The sequence below is a fragment of the Stegostoma tigrinum genome, chromosome 1 (assembly GCF_030684315.1).
Source record: "Stegostoma tigrinum isolate sSteTig4 chromosome 1, sSteTig4.hap1, whole genome shotgun sequence".
In the NCBI taxonomy this organism is placed as follows: domain Eukaryota; kingdom Metazoa; phylum Chordata; class Chondrichthyes; order Orectolobiformes; family Stegostomatidae; genus Stegostoma; species Stegostoma tigrinum.
Window position 1 is genome coordinate 150,134,182 of NC_081354.1, and position 24,585 is coordinate 150,158,766.

At 42.5% G+C, this 24,585-nt stretch overlaps 1 protein-coding gene across 1 annotated transcript in view; it reads left to right on the forward strand.

Annotated features, from left to right (window-relative positions):
- adamts12 (ADAM metallopeptidase with thrombospondin type 1 motif, 12) overlaps nucleotides 1-24,585 on the forward strand; it is a 532,086-nt gene that overhangs the window by 487,231 nt on the left and 20,270 nt on the right. Inside the window, exon 23 of the mRNA XM_059649383.1 lies at nucleotides 1,498-1,654. Within this exon, the coding sequence (XP_059505366.1) occupies nucleotides 1,498-1,654 (157 nt within the window). The remainder of the gene's footprint in view (nucleotides 1-1,497; nucleotides 1,655-24,585) is intronic.

Sequence of the window (24,585 nt, forward strand, 5' to 3'; positions counted from 1 at the left end):
AGAGGGTGGATAGGTGGATCTGAGACTACAAAAAGATCAGGCACAATCTTATTAAATGGCAGAGCAGTCTCGAAAGGCCAGATGGTCTACTCCTGCTCCTATTTCTAACATTCTTATTTTTAAGGGGAAATCTTGCCTGACAAACTTAATACAGTTCCTTGGGGAGATGACAAGCATGATAATAAAAGTGAACCTGTAGAGGCAACAGATATGATGTTCCAAAAGTTGTTTGAGAGAGTACTGTACATAAAGGCTGGTTAAGTAGAGCCCAATGTGTTGGTGTCATTTGTTAGCATGGAGAGGATTACCTAACTTATAGAAGACAGATGGTTGGGATGGTTGTGGGGTGGGAGTTTGAGGGAGATTGGTGCAGACTTTCACAGTAGCAACCTATAACTAGTGGATTACCACAGGGATTGCAATAATTGCCCCAAAACAAAGGCCTAAATATATGGTTTAAGTGGTCATTTATTAACATATTTGACAATATACACAATTTAACTGTACAAAACTTTTCTTCACCTTCTGGAATATGTACTTAAATTAAACAATATAGTACAGATGCTGGAAGTCTGAAATAAAAACAGATATGTTCTGAAGAAGAGTAATATCAGGCTCAAAACGTAAACACTATTTCTGTCTCCACAGGTGCTGCCAGTCCTGCTGAGTTTCTTCAGCACTTATTTGAGATATTTGATTTATGAACTTGCGTAGAAGTCAATCCTATATGAAGGTTGACCCTGTGATTTTACAACAATTTACGAAGGATATATTGGCCTTGGAGCGGGTACAATATAGGTTTACAAGAATGATACCGGGACTTGAGGAAATATGTTAAAAGGAAAGATTACACTAATTAGGCCTGTTTTCTCCAAAATTTGGAAGGCTAGGGGGTGTCTAATTGAATTCTTCAAGATGCTACCAGGAAAGTCAAGGTTGATAAACATAAATTATTTCCACTGATTGGGGATTCTAGACCTGGGGGCATAGTCTGAGAATTAAGGCCAGATCGTTCAAGAAAGATTTTGGCAAGGTGGAAGTTGTTTGGAAACCTCTTCACAAATGACAGTGGATGCTGAATCAGTTGTCAATTTTCAATCTATGATGAATAATTTTTTGTTGAGGCATATGGGCAAAAGGTAGCTACATGGAGTAAGGTCACAAATCGGCCATGACCTCACTGAATGGTAGAACAGGCTTGCGGGCCTGAATGGCCTACAAGTATTCCTATCTTCCTGTGATATTACCAATGAATCACTACCTTTCTTTGTAAATTCCCAGGAGCAATCAATTTATGTTATTATTTGACAAAACAAGGATAGGAATAGACATTTATTTCCAAGTCAAATGGAATCACATTCACCAGCTGAATTCAAATCAAATCCAGTTGGAATTTTTTAATAAGCACGCTGTTGGCCTCTATTATATCAATGAATGTAAAATATATGTTTATACTGGACTGCTATAGTCTCTGAAATATTTGTTCTGATAATGCAGTGCTCTGTATCCTGCGGAGGAGGTTTACAACAGCGGGTGGTAAAATGCATGAACTTGAAAACTAATAAAACAGAGGAAGACAGAAGCATTTGTGAAGTTAAGCCATCCCCAAATAAGATACGGAGGTGCAACATTCAGAAGTGTATGAGCAAAAATGGTAAGAAAATATAGAGTCTATATTTGTTGTTACAGTATGATGGTAGAACGTGGTGATGCAGTGTGCAGGGTTCTAGTGTTCAAGATGTTTGGCAGGGACTAACTTTCTTCAGAGATATAAAACTAAAGTGCTAAGAGTCACACCGGCAACCAACTTAGGACTGTTAGTAAGGCACTGAGTGTGGCTCATCTGCCTGTATTGGAAATTACAGTCAATAATACACAGGGCCATTCATTTGCAGGAAAAAAATTGCATACACACATTTGCCTGTTTCAGCTGAACAAAATACATGCCAGCCATTTTCCAGTTCATTCCTCAGACCAATGTCTTCACCAATCAGAGTTAACCTGCTAGGTTTAAATTTAGCTGTTAGTCATCATTGTGTTGGTAAAATCTCCATGGTCGTGCCTACTAGTCAGAGGCCTTTTGTCTACCAATCAGTATGCCCTGTCTACAAATTAAAATTCCCTATTCATTGTTCCCTGTTAATTATCTGTTCCCCTATTTGTTTGTATTTTGGCAAATATCCTGATGAATGCTAGGTGAAACTTTAACAAAATGTTTCTTTTTTTCAGCATTACTGTATAGCCAAATAATTATTTTAGAATGACTTTAATTAACGTTTGACCTCACGTTAGTACTTGCAGTACTGAAGGACCAAATCTTACGTGAAATCTTATAATTTATTTGAACTCTATAAAATACTACTTGTATTCCTAATTTTTGCATATCTCTCACTCCTCAAAGCTCAATGCCAAAAGGTTTCCACTGTAAGCAGAATGGGAATGGTATCATTCACATAACTGTAATGTTAATTTAAATTCGTATGAAATTATTAGTCAAACGTCTTGGAGAAATTACTCAAGCATAGCATGCTATCAGGTTTTATTGAGTTCTGAGATGTTTTGCTTGATATTCTGACAGCTGCTGCAACATGAGCATTTGTATTTCAAGAGCTTTGAAACCGTGTTAATTCTGGAAAAGTGCAATACAAAGATAAAACCCAAAAGACTAAAGTCTATGCTTTAATGTGGATTTTGTGTTGGATAAGTTGGTCCACCTCCAAAAACAGGTGTGACATTGAAAACTTAGGTAACCTGCACCTGTTAGATGTGATTGAAAGAGCACAGCATCTTTGTGCAGTCTTTAATGATGATTTCTGCATATCGCCATTACTAACGACATTGTTCATTCATGACACTTATCAGCAGGGCCATATTTCCATCACTGCTTAAAGATAGCCTGCATCTCTTAAAAGGGAGGTATGTGGTTGGAGATGCAGACGTAATTTTGAATTGTGTTAGTTTTAATTCTGCTTTAATGAGATGCGACCAAGACCAGCATTTAGTGACCATCCAGTTATAAACCAACTTCTTGAGCCTCAGAAACTGACATGATGAAGGTATTTTCACAATATTGCTATGTGTGGAATGCCAGATTGTGACCCAGTGATATTGAAGAAATGATAGTAGATTTCGAAGAGAAGTTGGTGTATGTGTTGATTGTGATGGTGTGGTTGGGTGGTTTGGCAATGCTACATATCCCATGGTGTTTGGGGAAGTGCAGGTTAAGTGGATTAGCCATGGGAAATACAGGGTTACAGGGATAGGGTAGAGGGGCTCATCTGGGTTAGATGCTGTTAAGAGGGTTGTTGGGGACTCCATGGGGCCAATGGCCTGCTTCCTCACTGTGGGGAATCTATGATTCAATGATTCTCTTGTGTCTTTTGCCTTGTTTCTAGGCAGTAGAGTCCACAATTGCTGTCTAAGACCATGGGCATACTCGTGTCTAAATTCCTGGCTACAAGAATAGCGCTATCATTTTGTAATATCTCTTCTCTGTTACCTCTCTCTTCTCTATGAATCTAGAGTTTTGAAATTCTACGATAAATGTGTTGACAATTTAATTACCTGTTCCTTTTTAAAGCACTCGAGTAGAAACATCAGTGTGGAGATTTGTCAATCTTTGATAACATCCGTTTCTCCATCACTATTTCTTTACATTGAATCTAGTTAATTTCTTTGCTTGATTTGTTTTGTATTTCCTTATGTCTGGCATTTCATCCTCATCCTCTACTGTGCACATTAATACAAAGTAACTATTTAGGAAATCTGCTGTTTCTCGAATTCCAATTTGGTTGTAGATTTTTAGATTTTTAAAAATTTTATAGTCACATGTACTCATGTGTAGACATACAGGAGTACAGTGAAAAGTTATTAATGTCACCACATGTGGCGCTATCTCAGGTACCAAGGTACAAAAAGAGCTTGGGTACAAAGTAGTAAGAGAAACAAGAGTTAAAAAAGTTAAGCATTATTTCGTAGAATATTAGAAAAATAAAGAAATAGGCAAAAGTTTACACTGAAGTCTTTTGTAGGTTAGACTGGGAAAATGCAGAAGTTAGTATTAAAAGTTCAACAATTATGACATCACAAATGATATTGATAGTCACCATTTATTTTAATATATTTGCAAATACTTCAGTATTGCCAAATAACTTAGTGCCATCAGCACATGGTTCTCCATTTCTTCAGTTAAGTGATGAATAGATCTTGCTTCAGACTTATGCTTAGGAAAACTTGGAAATTAAATAGCAGATAATTCTTCACATGGGTTGTTTCCACACAAAGAGTTGAATCAGAGATCATTGTATTTTTTAAAAGAAAAAGCAGAAGCTATTTGTAGCAGGTGATAGTTCTGAGTTGTGGGAAAGACATTAAAGGCATGAATGATCCTTTCTGCTCTGTAAGGTCCTTAGATCTGTTATGGTGTTCAGAGCAATTCAAACAAGTGCATTAACATTGCATAGGAAATATAATGGCTTAAATACAGTTTGTGTTTCTTTGTTTGCTAAACTTCACATTAAATATTCTACTTCTAAAAGCTGTAACAGAACAATGCTGGAAACTGATTGTGTATTCCTGATACTGATGACTATCCACAGTTGAGCTTTTGCTTGTACTAGCATCCTTTGACTTCACAAACACAGAAAAATAATGTAAACAGATGGTGTCAGATGGGCTTGACAATGTTTGGAGCAAACAACATCCACCATTTAAAAAAAACTTAGTACAATATTCTGTGTATTGGTTAGGTGCTTAATACATGGACAGTTTAAGGAGAAAAGGAGGTGATCTGATTGCAAAAATGTTAATCTTCTTATGATCTAATAAAGTGTGCCAATATTTATAGTAGCAAAAGTTCATACTTCAGAAAATGTAATAATAAGAAAACTCATAAAATTGTGTGACTTAATCCCAACTAAATACCATACTATTGAGGCACACAGCAATAAAAGCTACTCTGGATGTCTAGGTAATGATATTATTTTATGGGAAGCTACATTTTTAATCTGCATTCATTGGTAGTCTGAAGAAATATTTATGCAATGGTTTTCTAGTCCAGTTCATTTCTATATCCAAATGGAGACATTGTAGATTTAAAGCTTGTATAAATCTGGTAAACTATGCCGTTATTAAAAAGTTAATTGTCATTCAAGACTACAACTAGATATTGGGTGAGCAACAGTTAAGGCTGTCCTAGGCTCACTCAGTTGACCATCAATTAGACTATAACTGCATGTCACATCAATATTTATCTGCTAGCTTTCAAAGACAGAGGGTTTGAGCTACAGGAAGAGGCTATTTTCCCTGGAGTGTCAGAGGCTGAGGGATGTCCTTAGAGGTTTATAAAATCATGCGGACATGGATAGAATAAATAGTCAAGGTCTTTTCCCCAGTGGTGTTGGAGTCCAAAACTACAGGGCATGGGTTTAAGGTGAGAGGGGAAAGATTTAAAAGTGACCTAAGGGACAACTTTTTCACAGAGAGGTTGGTATGTGTATGGAATGAGCTGCCAGAGGAAGTGCCGGATGCAGATAACATGACAACATTTAAAAGGCATCTGGATGGATATATGAAGAGGAAGTGTTTAGAGAGATATGGGTCAAATGCTGGCAAATGGGACTAGATTTATTTAGAATATCTGCTCAGTATGAACAAGTTGGATCGGAGGGCCTATTTTCATGCTATACATGAGGTAGTAGATTTGCTCGCTGAGCTGGTGTTTGATTGCAGACATTTCGTCACCTAGCTCGGTAACGTCATCAGTGTGCCTCCAGTGAAGCGTTGGTAGTCTGTCCCGCTTGTTATTTATATGCCTTGGTTTTCTGGGTGGTTGGCATCACTTCCAGTTCCATTTCTCAGTGGTTTGGATATCGGGTCCAGTTCAATATGTTCTTCAATGGAGTTCCAGTTGGAATGCCAGGCCTCCAGGAATTCCCTGGCATGTCTCTGTTTGGCTTGTGCTATTCTGGATGTGTTCTACTCATCAAATTCATGTCCTTCCTTGCCTGGGTGCATTGAGACCAGTGAGAACTGGTCATGTCTCTTGGTGGCTAGTTGGAGTTCTTGTATCCTTATTGTCAGTTTACTTCCAGTTTGGCTTATGTAATGTTTCTCACACCTTGCATGGTATTTTGTATATTGCATTAGTTTTATTGATTGTGGGTATGGGATCCTTTTACAGTCATCAATAGCTATCGCAGGGTGGTTATTGATTTGTGGGCTGATCCCTTAGGGTCTGAGTAGTCTTGTGGTCATCTCTGATGTATCCCTGATGTACGGTAGGGTGACTAGTGTGCCTGGCCGGGTTGTGTCTTCTTGCTGTGTTCTTTCATGGAGATAACAGCATATTGTACATTTTGGGTATCCATTCCTTTTAAAAACTCTAAATAAGTGCTCCTGTTCTGCTTTGCTTAATTCCAGGTTGCTGTAGTGTGTTGTAACCCGTTTGAATAATGTCCTGATGCAGCTCCATTTATGGACGTTGGGGTGGTTGCTAGTTTAATTAAGTATCTGGTCCATATGTTTAACTTTCTGCATACGCTAGTATGGAGTTCCCCATTGTTTTTGTGTTCTACCATTATGTGTAGGAATGGTAGTTGGTTATTGTTCTCCTCTTCTTTTGTGAATGTAATCCTGATGAGGATGTTGTTTATGTGTCAGTGTGTTTCTTCTAGTCTTGTGCGTTTGATAATCACAAAGGTGTCACCTACATATCGGACCCAAAGTTTGGGTTGTATAATGGGGAGCGCTGTCCATTCTAACCTTTGCATTACCGCTTCTGCAATCAGTCCTGATATTGGAGATCCCATTGGCATTCCGTTGATTTGTTTGAATATACGGTCATTGAAGATGAAGTGGGCTGTGAGGCACAGGTCCAGCAATTTCAGGGTGCTGTTCTTTGTTGATGCTGTTGGTGTCATGGGGTGCCCGCCTCCCTGATTCGTCCAGCAGTGTGGCAATTGCCTCTTTGGCTGGGTTGATGTTTAGGGCTGCGAATAATTATTTTCCCCTCTTCTGTTCTGGTGTCTTCAACAATGTCGGCGAATTCTCAGGAGAACTGGATGAAGTGGGTAATGTTATCAACTAAGCGTTTCAGTTTCCATTGTAACTCTTTGGCAAGTCTATATGCTGGTGTGTCTGATAGTGAGACCCATAGCTTATGCACCTGAGGGAGTCCATAGAAGCAGGGTGCGTTGGATCCCTTTGGCTTCATTCTTTTTGTTAGTCTGTCTTGCTGACATGTCCTAAGTTGTGTAATTTCCAGAAGTGATGCCAACCACCTCAGCAAGCCTACAACCTCATCCATAACCTGAACTACAAATCTTCCCAAAAACTTTAACCATTCTATAATTCTCCATGGCTCTGTAATTGCTTCCCTGTGAATTAAGATGATCAACAGGAAGGCAAGTAAGAGTTAAATCTGCCAAATTCTTGAAAATTCCTCCTGATTTTGATTCCTTAACGCTTATTGCTATACCTTCTCTGTCACTGTCTCCTTTATTCAGTGTATCAGCTGAGAAATCTTCCTTCAAAAAGAACCAGATGGCACAAATAAAACATTCTCACGACTGCCCAAGAGATAGGAGGAACTGTGGATGCTGGAGAATCTGAGATAACAAGGTGTAGAGCTGGATGAACACAGCAGGCTAAGCAGCATCAGAGGAGCAGGAAAACTGATGTTTCGGGCCTGGACCCTTCAGAAAATTTTCTATTTTCAATTTTCTGAAGAAGGGTCTAGGCCTGAAATAGCAGCCTTCCTACTCCTCTGAAGCTGCTTGGATGTGTTCATCCAGCTCTACACCTTGTTATCTCATTGCTGCCCAACTTGGGTTCTAACAGGGCCACTCAGCTCCTAACCCTAATACAACCTTGGTTCAAACATTGCCGAAAGAGATGAATTCCAGAAGTTAGGAGAGAATGACAGCCCTTGACATTCAGCCCATATTCAACCTAGTGAATAGCAAGGAGCCCGAGAAAAAATTGAAACCAATGGGTATCAAGGGGCAAGCTCTCCGGTTGTCAAAGTAATACATAGAGCATAGAACATAGAACATAGAAAAGTACAGCACAGTACAGGCCCTTTGGCCCACGATGTTGTGCCGTGGAATAATCCTAATCCAAAAATAAAATAACCTAACCTACATTCCCCTCAATTCACTGCTGTCCATGTGCATGTCCAGCAGTCGCTTATATGTCATTAATGACTCTGCTTTCACGACTAGCACTGGTAAACTATTCCATGCGCTCACAACTCTCTGGGTGAAGAACCTCCCTCTTACATCTCCTCTATACCCTCCTCCTAACACCTTAAACTAGGACCCCTCGTGACAGTCAACCCTGCCCTGGGGAAAAGTCTCTGGCTATCGACTCTACCAATGCCTCTCATTACCTTGTACACCTCGATCAGGTCACCTCTCTTCCTCCTTCTCTCCAGAGAGAAAAGTCCGAGCTCAGTCAACCTCTCCTCTTAAGATAAGCCCTCCAGTCCAGCCAGCATCCTGGTAAAGGTGATAATGGGAACTGCAGATGCTGGAGAATCCAAGATAATGAAATGTGAGGCTGGATAAACACAGCAGGCCCAGCAGCATCTCACGAGCACAAAAGCTGACGTTTCGGGCCTACACCCTTCATCAGAGAGGGGAATGGGTGAGGGTTCTGGAATAAATAGGGAGTGGGGGGAGGCGGACCGAAGACGGAGAGAAAAGAAGATAGGTGGAGAGGAGAGTATAGGTGGGGAGGTAGGGAGGGGATAGGTCAGTCCAGGAAAGACAGACAGGTCAAGGAGGTGGGATGAGGTTAGTAGGTAGCGGGGGGTGCGGCTTGGGGTGGGAGGAAGGGATGGGTGAGAGGAAGAACAGGTTAGGGAGGCAGAGACAGGTTGGACTGGTTTTGGGATGCAGTGGGTGGAAGGGAAGAGCTGGGCTAGTTGTGTGGTGCAGTGGAGGGGAGGGGACGAACTGGGCTGATTTTGGGATGTGACGGGGGAAGCGGAGATTTTGAAGCTGGTGAAGTCCACATTGACACCATTGGGCTGCAGGGTTCCCAAGTGGAATATGAGTTGCTGTTCCTGCAATCTTCGGGTGGCATCATTGTGGCACTGCAGGAGGCCCATGATGGACATGTCATCTAAAGAATGGGAGGGGGAGTGGAAATGGTTTGCGACTGGGAGGTGCAGTTGTTTATTGCGAACCGAGCGGAGGTGTTCTGCAAAGCGACCCCCAACCCTCCGCTTGGTTTCCCCAATGTAGAGGAAGCCGCACCGGGTACAGTGGATGCAGTATACCACATTGGCAGGTGTGCAGGTGAACCTCTGCTTAATGTGGAAAGTCATCTTGGGGCCTGGAATGGGGGTGAGGGAGGAGGTGTGGGGGCAAGTGTAGCACTTCCTGCGGTTGCAGGGGTTCCACTCCTGCACATCCCAGATGTCTAAGTTCTTCAAGGACCGCAACTTTCCCCCCACAGTGGTCGAGAGCGCCCTTGACCGCGTCTCCCGCATTTTCCACAACACATCCCTCACACCCCGCCCCCGCCACAACCGCCCAAAGAGGACCCCCTCGTTCTCACACACCACCCCACCAACCTCCAGGTACAACGCATCATCCTCCGATAATTCCGCCATCTACAATCCAACCCCACCACCCAAGACATTTTTCCATCCCCACTCCTGTCTGCTTTCCGGAGAGACCACTCTCTCCGTGACTCCCTTGTTCGCTCCACACTGCCCTCCAACCCCACCACACCCGGCACCTTCCCCTGCAACCGCAGGAAATGCTACACTTGCCCCCACACCTCCTCCCTCACCCCTATCCCAGACCCCAAGATGACTTTTCACATTAAGCAGAGGTTCACCTGCACATCTGCCAATGTGGTATACTGCATCCACTGTACCCGGTGTGGCTTCCTCTACATTGGGGAAACCAAGCGGAGGCTTGGAGAACGCTTTGCAGAACACCTCCGCTCGGTTTGCAATAAACAACTGCACCTCCCAGTCGCAAACCATTTCCACTCCCCCTCGCATTCTTTAGATAACATGTCCATCATGGGCCTCCTGCAGTGCCACAATGATGCCACCCGAAGGATGCAGGAACAGCAACTCATATTCCACTTGGGAACCCTGCAGCCCAATGGTGTCAATGTGGACTTCACCAGCTTCAAAATCTCCGCTTCCCCCGTCACATCCCAAAATCAGCCCAGTTCGTCCCCTCCCCTCCACTGCACCACACAACTAGCCCAGCTCTTCCCTTCCACCCACTGCATCCCAAAACCAGTCCAACCTGTCTCTGCCTCCCTAACCTGTTCTTCCTCTCACCCATCCCTTCCTCCCACCCCAAGCCGCACCTCCATCTCCTACCTACTAACCTCATCCCACCTCCTTGACCTGTCTGTCTTTCCTGGACTGACTTATCCCCTCCCTACCTCCCCACCTATACTCTCCTCTCCACCTATCTTCTTTTCTCTCCATCTTCGGTCTGCCTCCCCCCACTCCCTATTTATTCCAGAACCCTCACCCATTCCCCTCTCTGATGAAGGGTGTAGGCCCGAAACGTCAGCTTTTGTGCTCGTGAGATGCTGCTGGGCCTGCTGTGTTCATCCAGCCTCACATTTCATTATCTAGCATCCTGGTAAACCTCCTTTGCACCCTCTCCAAAGCCTCCACATCTTTCCTATAATAGGGCGACCAGAACTCGGCACAATATTCCAAGTGTGGTCTCACCAGGGTTTTGTAGAGCTGCAGCATATCCTCGCAGCTCTTAAACTCGATCCCCCTGTTAATGAAAGCCAAAACACCATATGCTTTCTTAACAACCTTGTCCACCTGGGTGGCAACTTTGAGGGAGCTATGCACTTGAACACTAAGATCCCGCTGCTCCTCCACACTGCCGAGAACAATGGCGTACCTTATCTCATACATCATGCAGGAGGAACATTCCTCTACCTGCACTGCCATTCCTGCTAATCCCCTAATCAGAAAGTAAAAAAAAAGAGAAGCTTACCTTGATTTGTCCCTGGTGTATAAGGTTAGGGGAGGTGGATGGGTGGGAGGCTTTACCAGGGTAGGGTCTCAGGGTTACTCAACAATCAGTTATATAGCTGAGGGATGAAAAAAAAGCTCACTCCGTTCCCAGAAATTTCTGCTCCGGATGCTGCTTGTCGAGGTAAGCTTTTTAAAGATTCAAAAGCTCTAACTCACTGACAGTTTCACTTCCCGACAGGCCCCTGGTCCAAGCGCCCGCTCGTGCCGCTGCTGCAACCAGAAATGGCCATCCAAATACGCCTGCAGGAAGTGCACTCAACTCTTGCTCCTCCAAGACCACGTTAGGGAAGTGGAGCGGGAGCTGGATGAACTTTGGATCATTCGGGAGGCAGAGTCAGTGATAGACAAAAGTTTCAGGGAAGTAGTTACTCTGAAGCGTGAAGAAAGCTGGGTAACTGTTAGAAGGGGGAAAAAGCAGTCAATGCAGGGATCCCCTGCGGTCGTTCCCCTGAAAAACAAGTGTACCGTTTTGGATACTGTTGTGGGGGGGACTTACCAGGGGCACGCAGTAGGGTGCAGGTCTCTGGCACAGAGTCTCTCCCTCTTGCACAGAAGGGAAGGGGGGATAGGAAGACAGTGATAGTCACCGGGGCCTCAATAGTTAGAGGGACTGAAAGAAGGTTTGCCAGGAACGAAAGAGACTCATGGTTGGTGTGTTGCCTCCTGGTACCTGGTACATAGGATGATTGTTCTGGTTCTTGGAGGTCAGTCATCTCAGCTCCTGGACATCACTGCAGGAACACTTCAGGGTATGTCCTCGGCCCAACTATCTTCAGCTATTTCATCAATGACCTTCCCTCCAACATAAGGTGAAATGTTGGGACGCTCGTCGATGATTGCATAATATTCAGATGCATTTGCAGCTCCTCAGATAGCGAAGCAATCCATATTCAAGACGTGGTCAATAACCAAGTTTGGGCTGACAAGTGGTAGTTAACATTTGCACCATGTAAATGCCAAGCCATGAGACAATCTAACCATGGCCCATTGACATTCAATGATGTTATCATCTTTCAATATTCCACAGTCAACATCCATGAGGTAACGATTCACAATAAGCTCAACTGAACATGCTACATAAGTACAATGGCTACAGGAGCAAATCAGAGGCTAGGAATTCTGTGGTGAGTAACTCACCTCCTGACTCCCAAGGTCTGACTACTAACTAAAAGGTCCAAGCTGAGTGTGGTGGAATAACCCCCACTTGCCTGGATGGGTGCAGCTCCAACAACACTTAAAAAGCTTAGAACATAAAACATAGAACATAGAACAATACAGCGCAGAACAGGCCCTTCGGACCTCGATGTTGCGCCGACCTGTGAACTGATGTAAGCCCCTCCCCCTACACTATCTCATCATTATCCATATGCTTATCCAGGCTTGTCACCATCCAGGACAAAGCAGCCCACTTGATTGGCACTGCATGCACAAGCATCCGCTCCCTCCACCACCGATGCTCAGTAGCAGCAGTGTGTACTGACCACAAGATGCATTGCAAAAATTCACCTAAGATCCTAAGGCAGCACCTTCCAAACCCACAATCACTCTCGTCTCCAAGGACAAGGGTAGCAGAAACAGGGCATGCGACCAGATACATGTTCCCCTCCGAGTCTTTCACCATTGTGCCTTGGAAATATATCACCGTTCCTTCACTGTTGCTGGATCAAAATCCCGGAATTCCCTCCCTGGTGGCATTGTGGGTCAACCCACAGCGGGTGGACTGCAGCGGTTCAAGAAGGCAGCTCGCCACCACCTTCTCAAGGGCAACTAGGGATGGTCTGTAAATGTTTGTCAGCCAGCAACGCCCACATCCCATAAGTGAATAAATAAAAATTTGTGACAGAGTTGAAGGAAGCTGGAGGGATGTGATGCAGCACAATTTGACAGCTGTTTCAATAATTTAAAACCTACTAGTCCAAATACAAAGTGAATTTTGACAACTGTTTTCATTCTGATTTGACAGCATTGAATTGTGCAGTGAATTTAACAGGCACACTTTCTGCAAATTAGAAAAATCGTTTAAGTAGCACAAGCTTTGGAGTTTATTTTTATTCAATGAAATTTGATCTGAAATGCAACAGTTGTGCATGATATTTAGGGGTTGAGGTGACGGGGTGGGTAAAGAAAAGTGCCTTTAAGTCTGCTTTGGAATGAAAGGGTTCCTCAGTTGATTATCACATTTTATAACAAACTATTTGCATAATATTAACACAGAACGTGACAAAAATATTCTTTTTTTGCCATTTCCAGTTTGATTTTCAGCATCAGCAATGTTTTGTTTTGTTTTAATTTTATTAGAGGATTAATACATCTAAATACACATTCCAAGCCAGTTGTGATTCCTTTACATCACTAAGTGTATAAAAAAAGAATTGTTAAAATAAATGTCCTGATATGTAAGGGCACCATGGATTGTGCTGTCCATGAGTGTCAATTGGTTCGCATTATCAACCCATCCATTGAAAGCCAGCATAAATCAAGGTAATTTTAGCAAAAGTTATAGTGAGGGTGAGTTCCATTTCCATGAATCCTTCAGCAAACTGCTAAGGCCCCAGGTCAGACTAAAGAGCATGACACACAACCACCATTTATGACTATTCAAGGAAGCTTCCCATTTCATTTTGGTTGCAACATCACTCATTTGAAATGTTTTAAAATTAATATTATCAAATTAATTAAAGTGGTGGACTGTTACCCTTTTTAGTGATATTTTTGTTTTCAACCATAGTAAATGAGCTCCGCCAGGTTACCAATGCTAAATATATCAATTAATATGTTTAACGCAATCAACAATTATGGTATCTGGTTGTAAGGTATGTGGCAGATTTGCAACTGGAATTTGGATAATCATATTTTAGAATTAGGATTGCAACAGAACCATAGCCATTCAGATCAGGGTGAGCAGTGCATGATTTTAGTGCACCTACTTAGCTGAATGACCATAGTATTGGGCTGTGTTCCTCACCTCTGCTAAATGTGACTTGCAGCAAAATGCTACAGTCAGACTTTCCTATTCAATATCAGGCTGTTCACTTTAGCGGAAAATTGCACTGAACAAAATGGTTTCAGTTTCAGCATTAGAAAATTAAACAGCAGAATGGAGAGAGTTCCATAGGGATTGATGCAATGCTGGGAGACATTTGCAGTGCTGCACAATTAGAGAAATGCCAGAAAGCCATGGAGTCAAGGAATCTCTAAGGCCTTTCCTCCAAAAGGATTTCTCAGAAAGACTTAACCCAGGAAGGCTGGATGACTGTCCACATTGTCCTGCCATTTGAAAAGAGAGGAAGGAATAAACTAACTCATTATCGGCCAGTCAGCCAAAGTTCAGTGGTAAACAAATGATCAGAAACGTTATGATAGATGGTTTCAACAGACCCTGGCTTCATCAAAGACAGTTGACCTGTACAGTTTTGTTAAGGGAAAGTGGTGTCTGGCAAACTAGGTTGACCTACTTTTTACACCTTTGGAGATAACAAATTAAATGTCAGTAGTGCATTTAATGCAGTCTATGTGGATTTTCGCAAAGTTTTTAACAAAATGCGATATGGCAAACTGGTCAATAATTTAAATGTGTATCAGTTTCAGGAGGAAGTGGCAAGTTGGAATCAAACTGGCTTCTGGCGGGAAACAAATTGTTATTGTTGAAAGGTTTTTTTGTAAGTGAAAAACTGTTTCTAATGGAGTTCTACATCATTCAGTGCTGGGTGCCTTGCTGTTCTTAATCATATCAATGATTTCGACTTAGACCTTGGGGCATTAATAAGAAGCTTGCAAGTGTTACAAAAATTGCCTTGTGGTTGAAAATGAGGAATAAAGCTGTAGGCTGCAGGAAGTTATCACTGGACTAGTCGGGTCATTAAAAAAATGGCATAGAGAATTCAGTTTGAAAAGTGTGAGGCAATGCATTCAGAAGACAGGCAAGATGAGAGAATACACAATGAATTGCCAGATTCTAAGAAGTGTGGACAATCAGAAGCAAAAGAGCCAAAAGGTAGGTTTGGGCCAAATAAACCCTCCCAGTTGTGAACAATTTTAACTCCCCCTCCCATTCCTTAGATGACATGTCCATCATGGGCCTCCTGCAGTGCCACGATGATGCCATCCGAAGGTTGCAGGAAAAGCAACTCATATTCCGCTTGGGAACCCTGCAGCCCAATGGAATCAATGTGGACTTCACCAGCTTCAAAATCTCCCCTTCCCCCACTGCATCCCAAAACCAGCCCAGCTCGTCCCCTCCCCGCTCTGCATCCCAAAACCAGCCCAGCTCGTCCCCGCCTCCCTAACCTGTTCTTCCTCTCACCTATCCCTTCTTCCCACTTCAAGCCACACCTCCATTTCCCATCTATTTAACCTCATCCCGCCTCCTTGACCTGTCCATCCTCCCCGGACTGACCTATCCCCTCCCTACCTCCTCACCTATACTCTGCTCTCCACCTATCTTCTCCTCTATCCATCTTTGGTCCGCCTCCAACTCTCTCCCTATTTATTTCGGAACCCTCTCCCCATCCCCCTCTCTGATGAAGGGTCTTGGCCCCAAACGTCAGCTTTTGTGCTCTTGGCCTGCTGTGTTCATCCAGCTTCACACTTTGTTATTTTGGGACAAATAACTGTTTTAACCAGGACAGATGTAATGGCACAAAATGATCTCCTTAAAAATTTCTACGTCTGTAATTCTTCAGTTTTCAGTCATAGTATAGGGGTCTGGCATGTTCATCAGCAACTAACTAGCCCCCTCTGCTGCCCAGACACCTGATCAAATCATGAGCCACTCAGTTTGTTGATAGCTGATCATGAGATTCTTGGCCTATTGCAGACCTTGACCATGGAGTGCCACGCACCTCCCCCTCCCCACCCCACCCACCCCACCTAGAAGTTGTGCTACCCTATCAGAGGTGGCAGCATCTGGGTCCTGACGAGACCTTCCGTTCTAGAGATTCAGCAGTGAGGATGCATCTTGTGGGCTGTTTCAGAAGAAGAGCAGGAAGTTGGCTTTCAGGTGCCATCTGTTTACTTTTTTTCAATGTCTCTGGTTGCACCACAAATTCAGGAATCTTGCTAACATCTTGGTTGCTTGCCATGAGAAGCAAATTTTCAATGGAATGATCATTAACTTCCTCCCCCTTGGATATTTTCACATGCAGCTGAGATATTCGTGATACTTCAGTCTGCAGCCACATCAAAGAATTTTTTAATAGAGGTTAATAAATTTTATTATGCACTGACATTTAATTTTGAAAATGGAACAATTAGATGTGCTCTCTTTCCTCAATGTATCATTTGAGAGATCTGCCAGTAGATTTTTGCCTACTATTTATCAAAAGCTAATGCTCAATGGCCAATGTATGTATTGGGATCCCTACAATCTCACACAGTAGGAGATCAGTTTTATTAGGGATCTCATGAATTGGGCCTTAGCTATTTGCTCACCATATAACTTGATTCGACGATAGGGCATAGCAAACTACTGGCATGATAAATCGATTAGTTTGATCAGTGATCACACATTTCGTATCACAGCAGTTCATAAAGAACCTAGGTCTACCACTTTTGGCCCTGAGCAGTGCCCAGTCTACCCAGATTAAAGGCATCTGAAAAATATGAGCAATAGGTGCAGCTAGCTGTCTCATGTTGCTACTCTACAGTAATTACATGACTGGTCTTCTCCACCAGCAGGATACTACCATCGGTGGCTCAGTGGTTAGCACTGCTGCCTCATAGTACCAGGGACCCGGGCTTGATTCCACCCTCAGGCGACTGTCTGTATGGAATTTGCACATTCTCTCTGTGTCTGCGTGGGATTCCTCCGAGTGCTCCGGTTCCTCCCACAGCCCAAGGATGTGCAGGCTAGGTGGATTGGCCATGCTAAATTGCCTGTAGTGTTCAGGGATGTGTAAACGTGTTGCGTTATAAAGGGATGGATCTGGGTGGGATGCTCTGAGTTTCAGTGTGGACTTGTTGGGCTGAAGGGCCTGTTTCCACACTGTAGGGATTTTATGATTCTATCAAGCTAAAAAGACATTTTGCCAACCTCACAAATGAGTAATGTGAAATGAGTTGCATTGCCCATGAGATGCCAGGTAAGTAGGCCCTATGTCCCAATGACGTACAGACCATATCAAACAAAACATTCTGCTGCTCATGTTCAACTAGCCTGTGCTTTCATGCCTCAGAAAAGTATGGTTACCGTTAGATGTGAATCTGCTAGTGGAAATCATTTATCAACTAACCCAGACTGTACTAGAAATTGCACAAATACATACACAGAACCCTCTAATATGTAGGGAGGGAATTTCTTGTCCGTACATTGCACCTTTTCCATGAATTACACCTTGGCTATTCACCCTATCCATGCCCCTCATGAATTTATAAATCTCCATAAGGCCACCACTCAACCTTCAATGCTACAGGGGCAAAATATCGCCAGTCAATTCGGCCTCGCTCTATAGCTCAAAAAGATTATTGAGCCAGCCAATGGTTGCTGTGTCCCCACGGCAACAAATTGGCCAATGAGAATCTTCCTGTCTGGTGTGAGAATTAAGATTGACAGTTAACTGTTCTCGCCACATTTCCATGCCGGTTGTGACCCATCGAGCCAGCACCCATTTCTTGTGCTATGTAAAACAGGCTCCTTTCCTCCAGGCTGTTTCTTACATCCTCACTGTAATGAGTGTAAGATGAAAAGATTCAACTCCTTGCCAAATTTTATGATGGAAATGTGATGAAATCTGCTTAAAGTTGATGCAAACAAAAATTAACTTATTTGAAATGAAAACTAGCCTCTGTTCTTTTATGCATTTGGGTTATTTGAAAATTAAAATATTATTTGGAACATTTGACGAGCTAAGAAGATTATGCTAAGAAGTGATCCTGCAGAGAAGTCAGCCCTTGCAGGGAATACAAAACACATCTTTTTAATTGCATCATAACAGATCATTGTAATCATGCAGAAAATAACAGTGGCCAAAGATTAGGAAATGCACTTGGATGGAAGAAACATTGTGAAATAGTTTCCTCAAGGAGGCAATAGCTAATATTAACAGCTGGGTCTTGTACACAGGGAAACCAGTTTGTGAAAATGAATAGAACTCTACATGAAAGCTTGATGCAGAACTTAATGTGCCAGTTGTGTCTGCCATTGTGCTTCTGTGAATTCAAAGTCCAGGAGAAAATTTGAACATTGATTTTGAGTTGAATCAGTAGTTGTTTCTTCATAGCAAACTTAACTGAACCATAAATAACAACAGCTGGTATTTCTATAGCACCTTTAACATAATAAAATAACCTAAGGCACTTCACAAGTGCCATTATCAAAAAAAGAACATAGTGCTTAGCTACAAAAAGAAATAGCAGGATCAATGATTAAAAGCTTGATAAATAGGTAGGTTTAAGTAACATTTAAACAGAGGCAAGTGCTGTATAACATTAGAAATGTTTAGTGAGGAAATTTCAGTGCCTAAAACGTAGGTAGTTAAAGCCAAGCCCACCAATGATTGATAAATTGATACTCAAAAAGCTAGAACCAGAGAAATACACATACCTCAAAAGGTTAGTTTTCAGACGTTTCGTCACCATTCTAGGTAACATCATCAGTGAGCCTCCGACGAAGCACTGGTGTTATGTTCTGCTTTCTATTTATCTGGTTAGGTTTCCTTGTGTTGGTATCAATTTTGCGTATCTTTTTGAGTATCAATTTATCAATCATTGGTGGGCTTGGCTTTAGCTACCTACGTTTTAGGCACTGAAATTTCCTCACTAAACATTTCTAATGTTATACAGCACTTGCCTCTGTTTAAATGCTACTTAAACCTATCTATTTATCAAGCTTTTAATCATTGATCCTGCTATTTCTTCTGGTAGCCAAGCACTAAGTGCTTTTTTTGATAATGGCACTTGTGAAGTGCCTTAGGTTATTTTATTATGTTAAAGGTGCTAAAGAAATACCAACCCAAGGAAACCTAACCAGATAAATAGAAAGCGGGACATAACACCAGCGCTTCGTCGGAGGCTCACTGATGATGTTACCTAGAATGGTGACGAAATGTCTGAAAGCTAACCTTCCAGCTCAGCGAGCAAACTCACATCCAGAGCCTCAACCTGAGCTACAAATCTTCTCAAAACTCGCTAATACCTCAAAAGGTTGTGGGGCTGGAGTATTAGGATTAGAGAAACAAGGAATTACTAGCTCATGGAGGAATTTGAAACTGAGGATGAAAATTTTGAAATTAAAACATGGAACCAAGTTTGGGGATATGCCTCCTCAACCAGACAATTGCCAGAAATAGGGATGGAATCAATGTCAAGGGAGGAGAGTTGGTGGAGGTGATGAAGCTGTGAGTTTCAATTGCTTGCCATTTGCTCTATTCTATTACACGTTTTCTGCAAAAGAAGAATAATAATACAGTAAGCATGTGGTAAAATGTGGTCTACTATGATTGCTGCTCACAATGTGATCTCTTCTACATTGAGGAGACAAAGTCCAGACTGGCCAACTGCTTTTCTGTCTACAAAAATGACCCTGAGCTTTCTGTTGCTTGCCGCTTCAACACACCACCTTGTTCACTGGCCAACATCTCTGTCTCAGGCTTGCTGCAGTTCACCAGCGAAGCTTGGCATAAGCTGGAAGAACAGCTTCGGACCCCTGCAGCCTTCTGGTTCAATATCGAGTTCAACAATTTTAGGCTTGAGCACCTTCTCCCATGCCCTTACCCCAACCTCCACACACCAACCTTGCCATCATATGGGCTGCTATCACAAGCAACCCATTAACAGCCACTAGCAGTGCCTGTTAGCAGCTATTCATTCTCCCAGGCTAACCTTTATCCATTCCTTTGTGCGTCTAACCATGTATCCATCTCTCCAGCTCCATGTCCACTTATCATTTCCTCCTTCTTCCTCCCCCACCTCTTCTCTAGCATAAAAACCAAACTTTTCCCAGCAACAATCCATTGTGAAGATGATTCACTGGACCCGAAGCATTAATACTGCTTTTTCTGCACAGGTAGTGCCAGGCCTGCTGAGTTTGTTTTTCAGCAAATTCTGCTATTGGCTTTCCTCTTCCAAGTTGAAAGGCTAACAATTATTACTTAACCTAAGTTAGAATTGATTACCCTGAAGAACAATTGCTAACATTTAAATTACTCTTTAAAGTTTTTTGTTGTGTTTGATAGTTGATCCAAGATAGACATGAGTTAAAATCATTTTCTGAAGTTATTTCACTGTATGATTGGCATACACGCTTTCTGGATATTGTCCTATTTCAAAATTGTGAACATCTGTCACACAGAAGACAAAGGAAAATTTATGAGCTGAGGTACAAAAGCCTTTCACATCGAGAATGCAGATTACAGAATTTGGCACGTAGGGCACATCCATCTATCTTTAATTCATGTCCTGAGGAAAGAAAATTTTATGTGAAGAAGTTTGCCTCTGTAATTTCCCAGTTGAAAGCTATTATTGATTTAACTTTGATTTTTGTTTTGGTACTTCTTACTTGAACAATTGTTCATGTTAAAAACATTCTCCTGATATCATTTGCCCCTCCCCCCACACGCTTTTGGCATCAGTCTTGGCTCAGTAGCAGCACACTCTCATCTCTGAGTCAGAATTTGATGTAACGTCAACAAGTTACTTGAGTGCAATACTTAAGGCGTGTGATATTATTGGAGACTTTTGAATGAACAAACGAGAGGCAAAAGTACACATTGGGCCGCTCCAAATTGATGCTGGGAGGCTAGTGATGGGAGATAAGGAAATAGCTGAAGAACTTAATAAGTACTTTGTGTCAGTCTTCACAGTGGAAGACATGAGTAGTATCCCGACAATTAAGGAGAGTCGGGGGCAGAGTTGAGTACGGTAGGCAGTACAAAAGAGAAAGTGCCAGAAAAGCTAAAAGGTTTAAAAATTGATAAATCGCCTGGCCCCAATGGGCTGCAGCCTAGCATTCAGAGGGAGGTGGCTGAGGAAATAGCAGAGGTTTTGGTTGTGATCTTTCAAAAGTCACTGGAGTCAGGGAAAGTCCCAGATGATTGGAAAACTGCTGTTGTAACCCCCTTGTTTAAGAAAGGATCAAGACAAAAGATGGAAAATTACAGGCTAATTAGCCTAATCTCAGTTGTTGGTAAAATTTTAGAATCCATTGTTAAGGATGAGATTTCTAAATTCTTGGAAGTGCAGGGTCAGGTTAGAACAAGTCAGCATGGATTTAGTAAGGGAAGGTCATGCCTGACAAACCTGTTAGAATTCTTTGAAGAGGCAACAAGTAGGTTAGACCAGGAAAGCCCATGGATGTTATCTATCTAGACTTCCAAAAGGCCTTTGATAAGGTGCCTCACGGGAGGCTGCTGAGAAAGGTGATGGCCCATGGTATTCAAGGTGAGCTATTGGCTTGGATTGAGGATTGGCCGTCTGACAGAAGGCAGAGAGTTGGGGTAAAAGGCTCTTTTTCAGAATGGCAACTGGTGACAAGTAGTGTCCCGCAGGGTTCAGTGTTGGGGCCGCAGCTGTTCATTGTATATATTAATGATCTGGATGAAGGGACTGGGGGCATTCTGGCGAAGTTTGCTGATGATCCGAAGATAGGTGGACAGACAGGTAGTACAGAGGAGGTGGGGAGGCTGCAGAAAGATTTAGACAGTTTAGGAGAGTGGTCCAGGAAATGGCTGATGAAATTCAACTTGAGCAAATGTGAGGCTTTGCACTTTGGAAAAAAGAATACAGGCATGGACTATTCTAAACAGTGAGAAAATTTGTAAGGCAGAAGTACAAAGGGATCTGGGAGTGTTGGTCCAGGATTCTCTAAAGGTTAACTTGCAGGTAGAGTCCGTGATTAAGAAAGCGAATGTACTGTTGTCGTTTATCTCAAGAGGGTTGGAATATAAAAGCAGTGATGTGCTTCTGAGACTTTATAAAGCTCTAGTTAGGCCCCATTTAGAATACTGTGTCCAATTTTGGGCCCACACCTCAGAAAGGACATACTGGCGCTGGAGCATGTCCAGCCAAGATTCACACGGATGATCCCTGGAATGGTAGGTTTAACATAGGATGAACAGCTGAGGATCCTGGGATTTATTCATTAGAGTTTAGAAGGTTGAGGGGAGATCTAACAGAAACTTACAAGATAATGCATGGCTTAGAAAGGGTGGACGCAGGGAAGTTGTTTCCTTTAGGTGGGGAGACTAGTACCCACGGGCACAGCCTTAGAATTAGCGAGGGTAAATTTAAAACGGAAATTAGGAGTCATTTCTTCAGCCAGAGAGTGGTGGGCCTGTGGAATTCATTGCCACGGAGCACAGTGGAGGCCGGGACGTTAAATGTCTTCAAGGCAGAGATCGATAAATTCTTGATCTCACAAGGAATCAAGGGCTACGGGGAGAGTGCAGGGAAGTGGAGTTGAAATGCCCATCAGCCATGATTAAATGACAGAGTGGACTTGATTGGCCTAATGGTCTTACTTCCACTCCTGTGTCTTATGGTCTTATGGACTGTTAAACTGTGGTCGTGAATGCCTTCTCCAGTGAGCATCAAACAGATCACCGGCATGTTCAGCTTTGCTGCATTCTGTTTGTCCAAACAATAAGTTTCAATAATAATTTATGGACTGGAAAGCAGTTTGAAAGCACAATAATGTGAAGGTCACCATGTAAATACAGATGACTTGTGTTGTTCTCTCCCTGACATTAGTCAATATTGATTTGATTTGATTTTGAATTATTACTATCCACTCTTCTCTTGCTCTTTATATTTCAAGTGAACAATTTACACTCTCTCTTTATAATGAATTCCTCTCCTCTACAGGTATTTCTGAATAAATGGTTTCTGCACCTTTACCTGCCCTCAAATCATTTCTGAAGTAGGTCACTACCACAGTCTGGAATACTTTAACTGTGCCTTAAACTACGGTTGTATAATTTAGCACTTCCATCCCAATTGTTTATTTTGGCATCAAGTTTGGTACAGTGGTGGCACTCTTGCCTCAGTCAAAAGTTAATACATGCAAAACTTTTTCACAATCTGAATATTTTAGGGTAATGCACCAGTGCATTTCCTGTGTGGATGCTGTATTGTTAGAGATGTCATCTATTGGATAAGTCACAAAACTTTGACCCCATGTTCCATTGTTAGTGGATACAAAAAAAACCCCAAGGCTATGTTCACCAATTAAAACTGACTGTACATCCATGTCACTTTGCCTACTATTGTATAAATTGCATTTAGATGAACCATTGGTCAATATGATTTTTTATTTTTTTGAGCTATAAGTGCCAATGGCTAGGCCACCATTTATTACCCTGACTAGTTGCCCTTAAAAAGATGGTAGTCGGCTGCAGTTTTGAACTGCTGATCTTCTGTAGGTAGACTACAATTTCATTGCATGGGAAGTCCCAGGACTTTGACCTAGACACAGTGAAGTAACAATGATATATTTCCAAGTCAGAATAGCACTTAACTTGGAGGGGAACTTGCAATTAGTGGTGTTTTCCTTGTATTTGCTGACCTTGTCCTTCTAGATGGAAGGAGCTGAGAGTTTGGAAGGTGCTGTCTCAGGATCATTTGTGAATTTCAGTAGTGCATCTTATAGATAGTACACACGGCTGATACTGAGCATTGGTGGTGGAAGAAATGGCTGTTGTGGATGTGATGCCAATCAAGCAGGCTACCTTGTTGTGGATGGCGCCAATCTTCTTGAATATTATTGGAGCTGCACTTATCCAAGCAAATGGATGGCATTCTGTCACAGTGCAGACCTGTGTCTTGCGAATTATGGACAACTTTAGGTGGTCAGGAGCTGAGTCACATGCTGCAGGATTCCTAGCTTCTGACCTGCTTTTGTAGCCGCTGTGTTTATGTGCCTAGTCCAATTCAGTTCCTAGTAAATTGTAACCTCCAGGATGTTGATAATGGGAGATTCAATAATGGTAATGCCATGGCATGATGGATGATGGTTACATTCCATCTTGTTGGAGATGGTCAATTGTATTGAGTAAATGTTATTTGCCACTTATCAACCTAAGCCTGGATATTGTCCAGACTTTGTTGCATTTGGACATGGTCTGCTTCAATATCTGAAGACTCACAAATGGTGCTGAACGTTGCGCAATAGTGAGCAAGCAAACCCTGTTTTGACCTTATGATGAAGGAAAGGTCATTGCTGAAGCAGCTGAAGATAGTTGGGCCTAGAACACTATCCTGATAACTGTTGCAGAGATGTCCTGGTACTGAAATAAGTGAACTTCAAAAATTGGCACATCTTCCCATGTTCCAAGTAGGATTCCAAGTAGCAGAGAGCTTCTTTCCAAGCCCCCCACCCCACACCCATTCCCATTGGTTGCAGTTTTTGTAACAGCTGCCTGATGCCACACAAAGTTAAACATGTCTTTGATGTCAAATTCAATCAGTCTCACCTCATCTCTGGAATTCAGCTCATTTGTCTATTTTAGAACCAAATGAGATCATGAGCTGAGTGACATTGGCAAAACCCAAACTGGGCATCAATTTGTCAAGATACGAAGAGACTTCATGGGATCCAGAGTCAGTGTTGAGGATTCCCA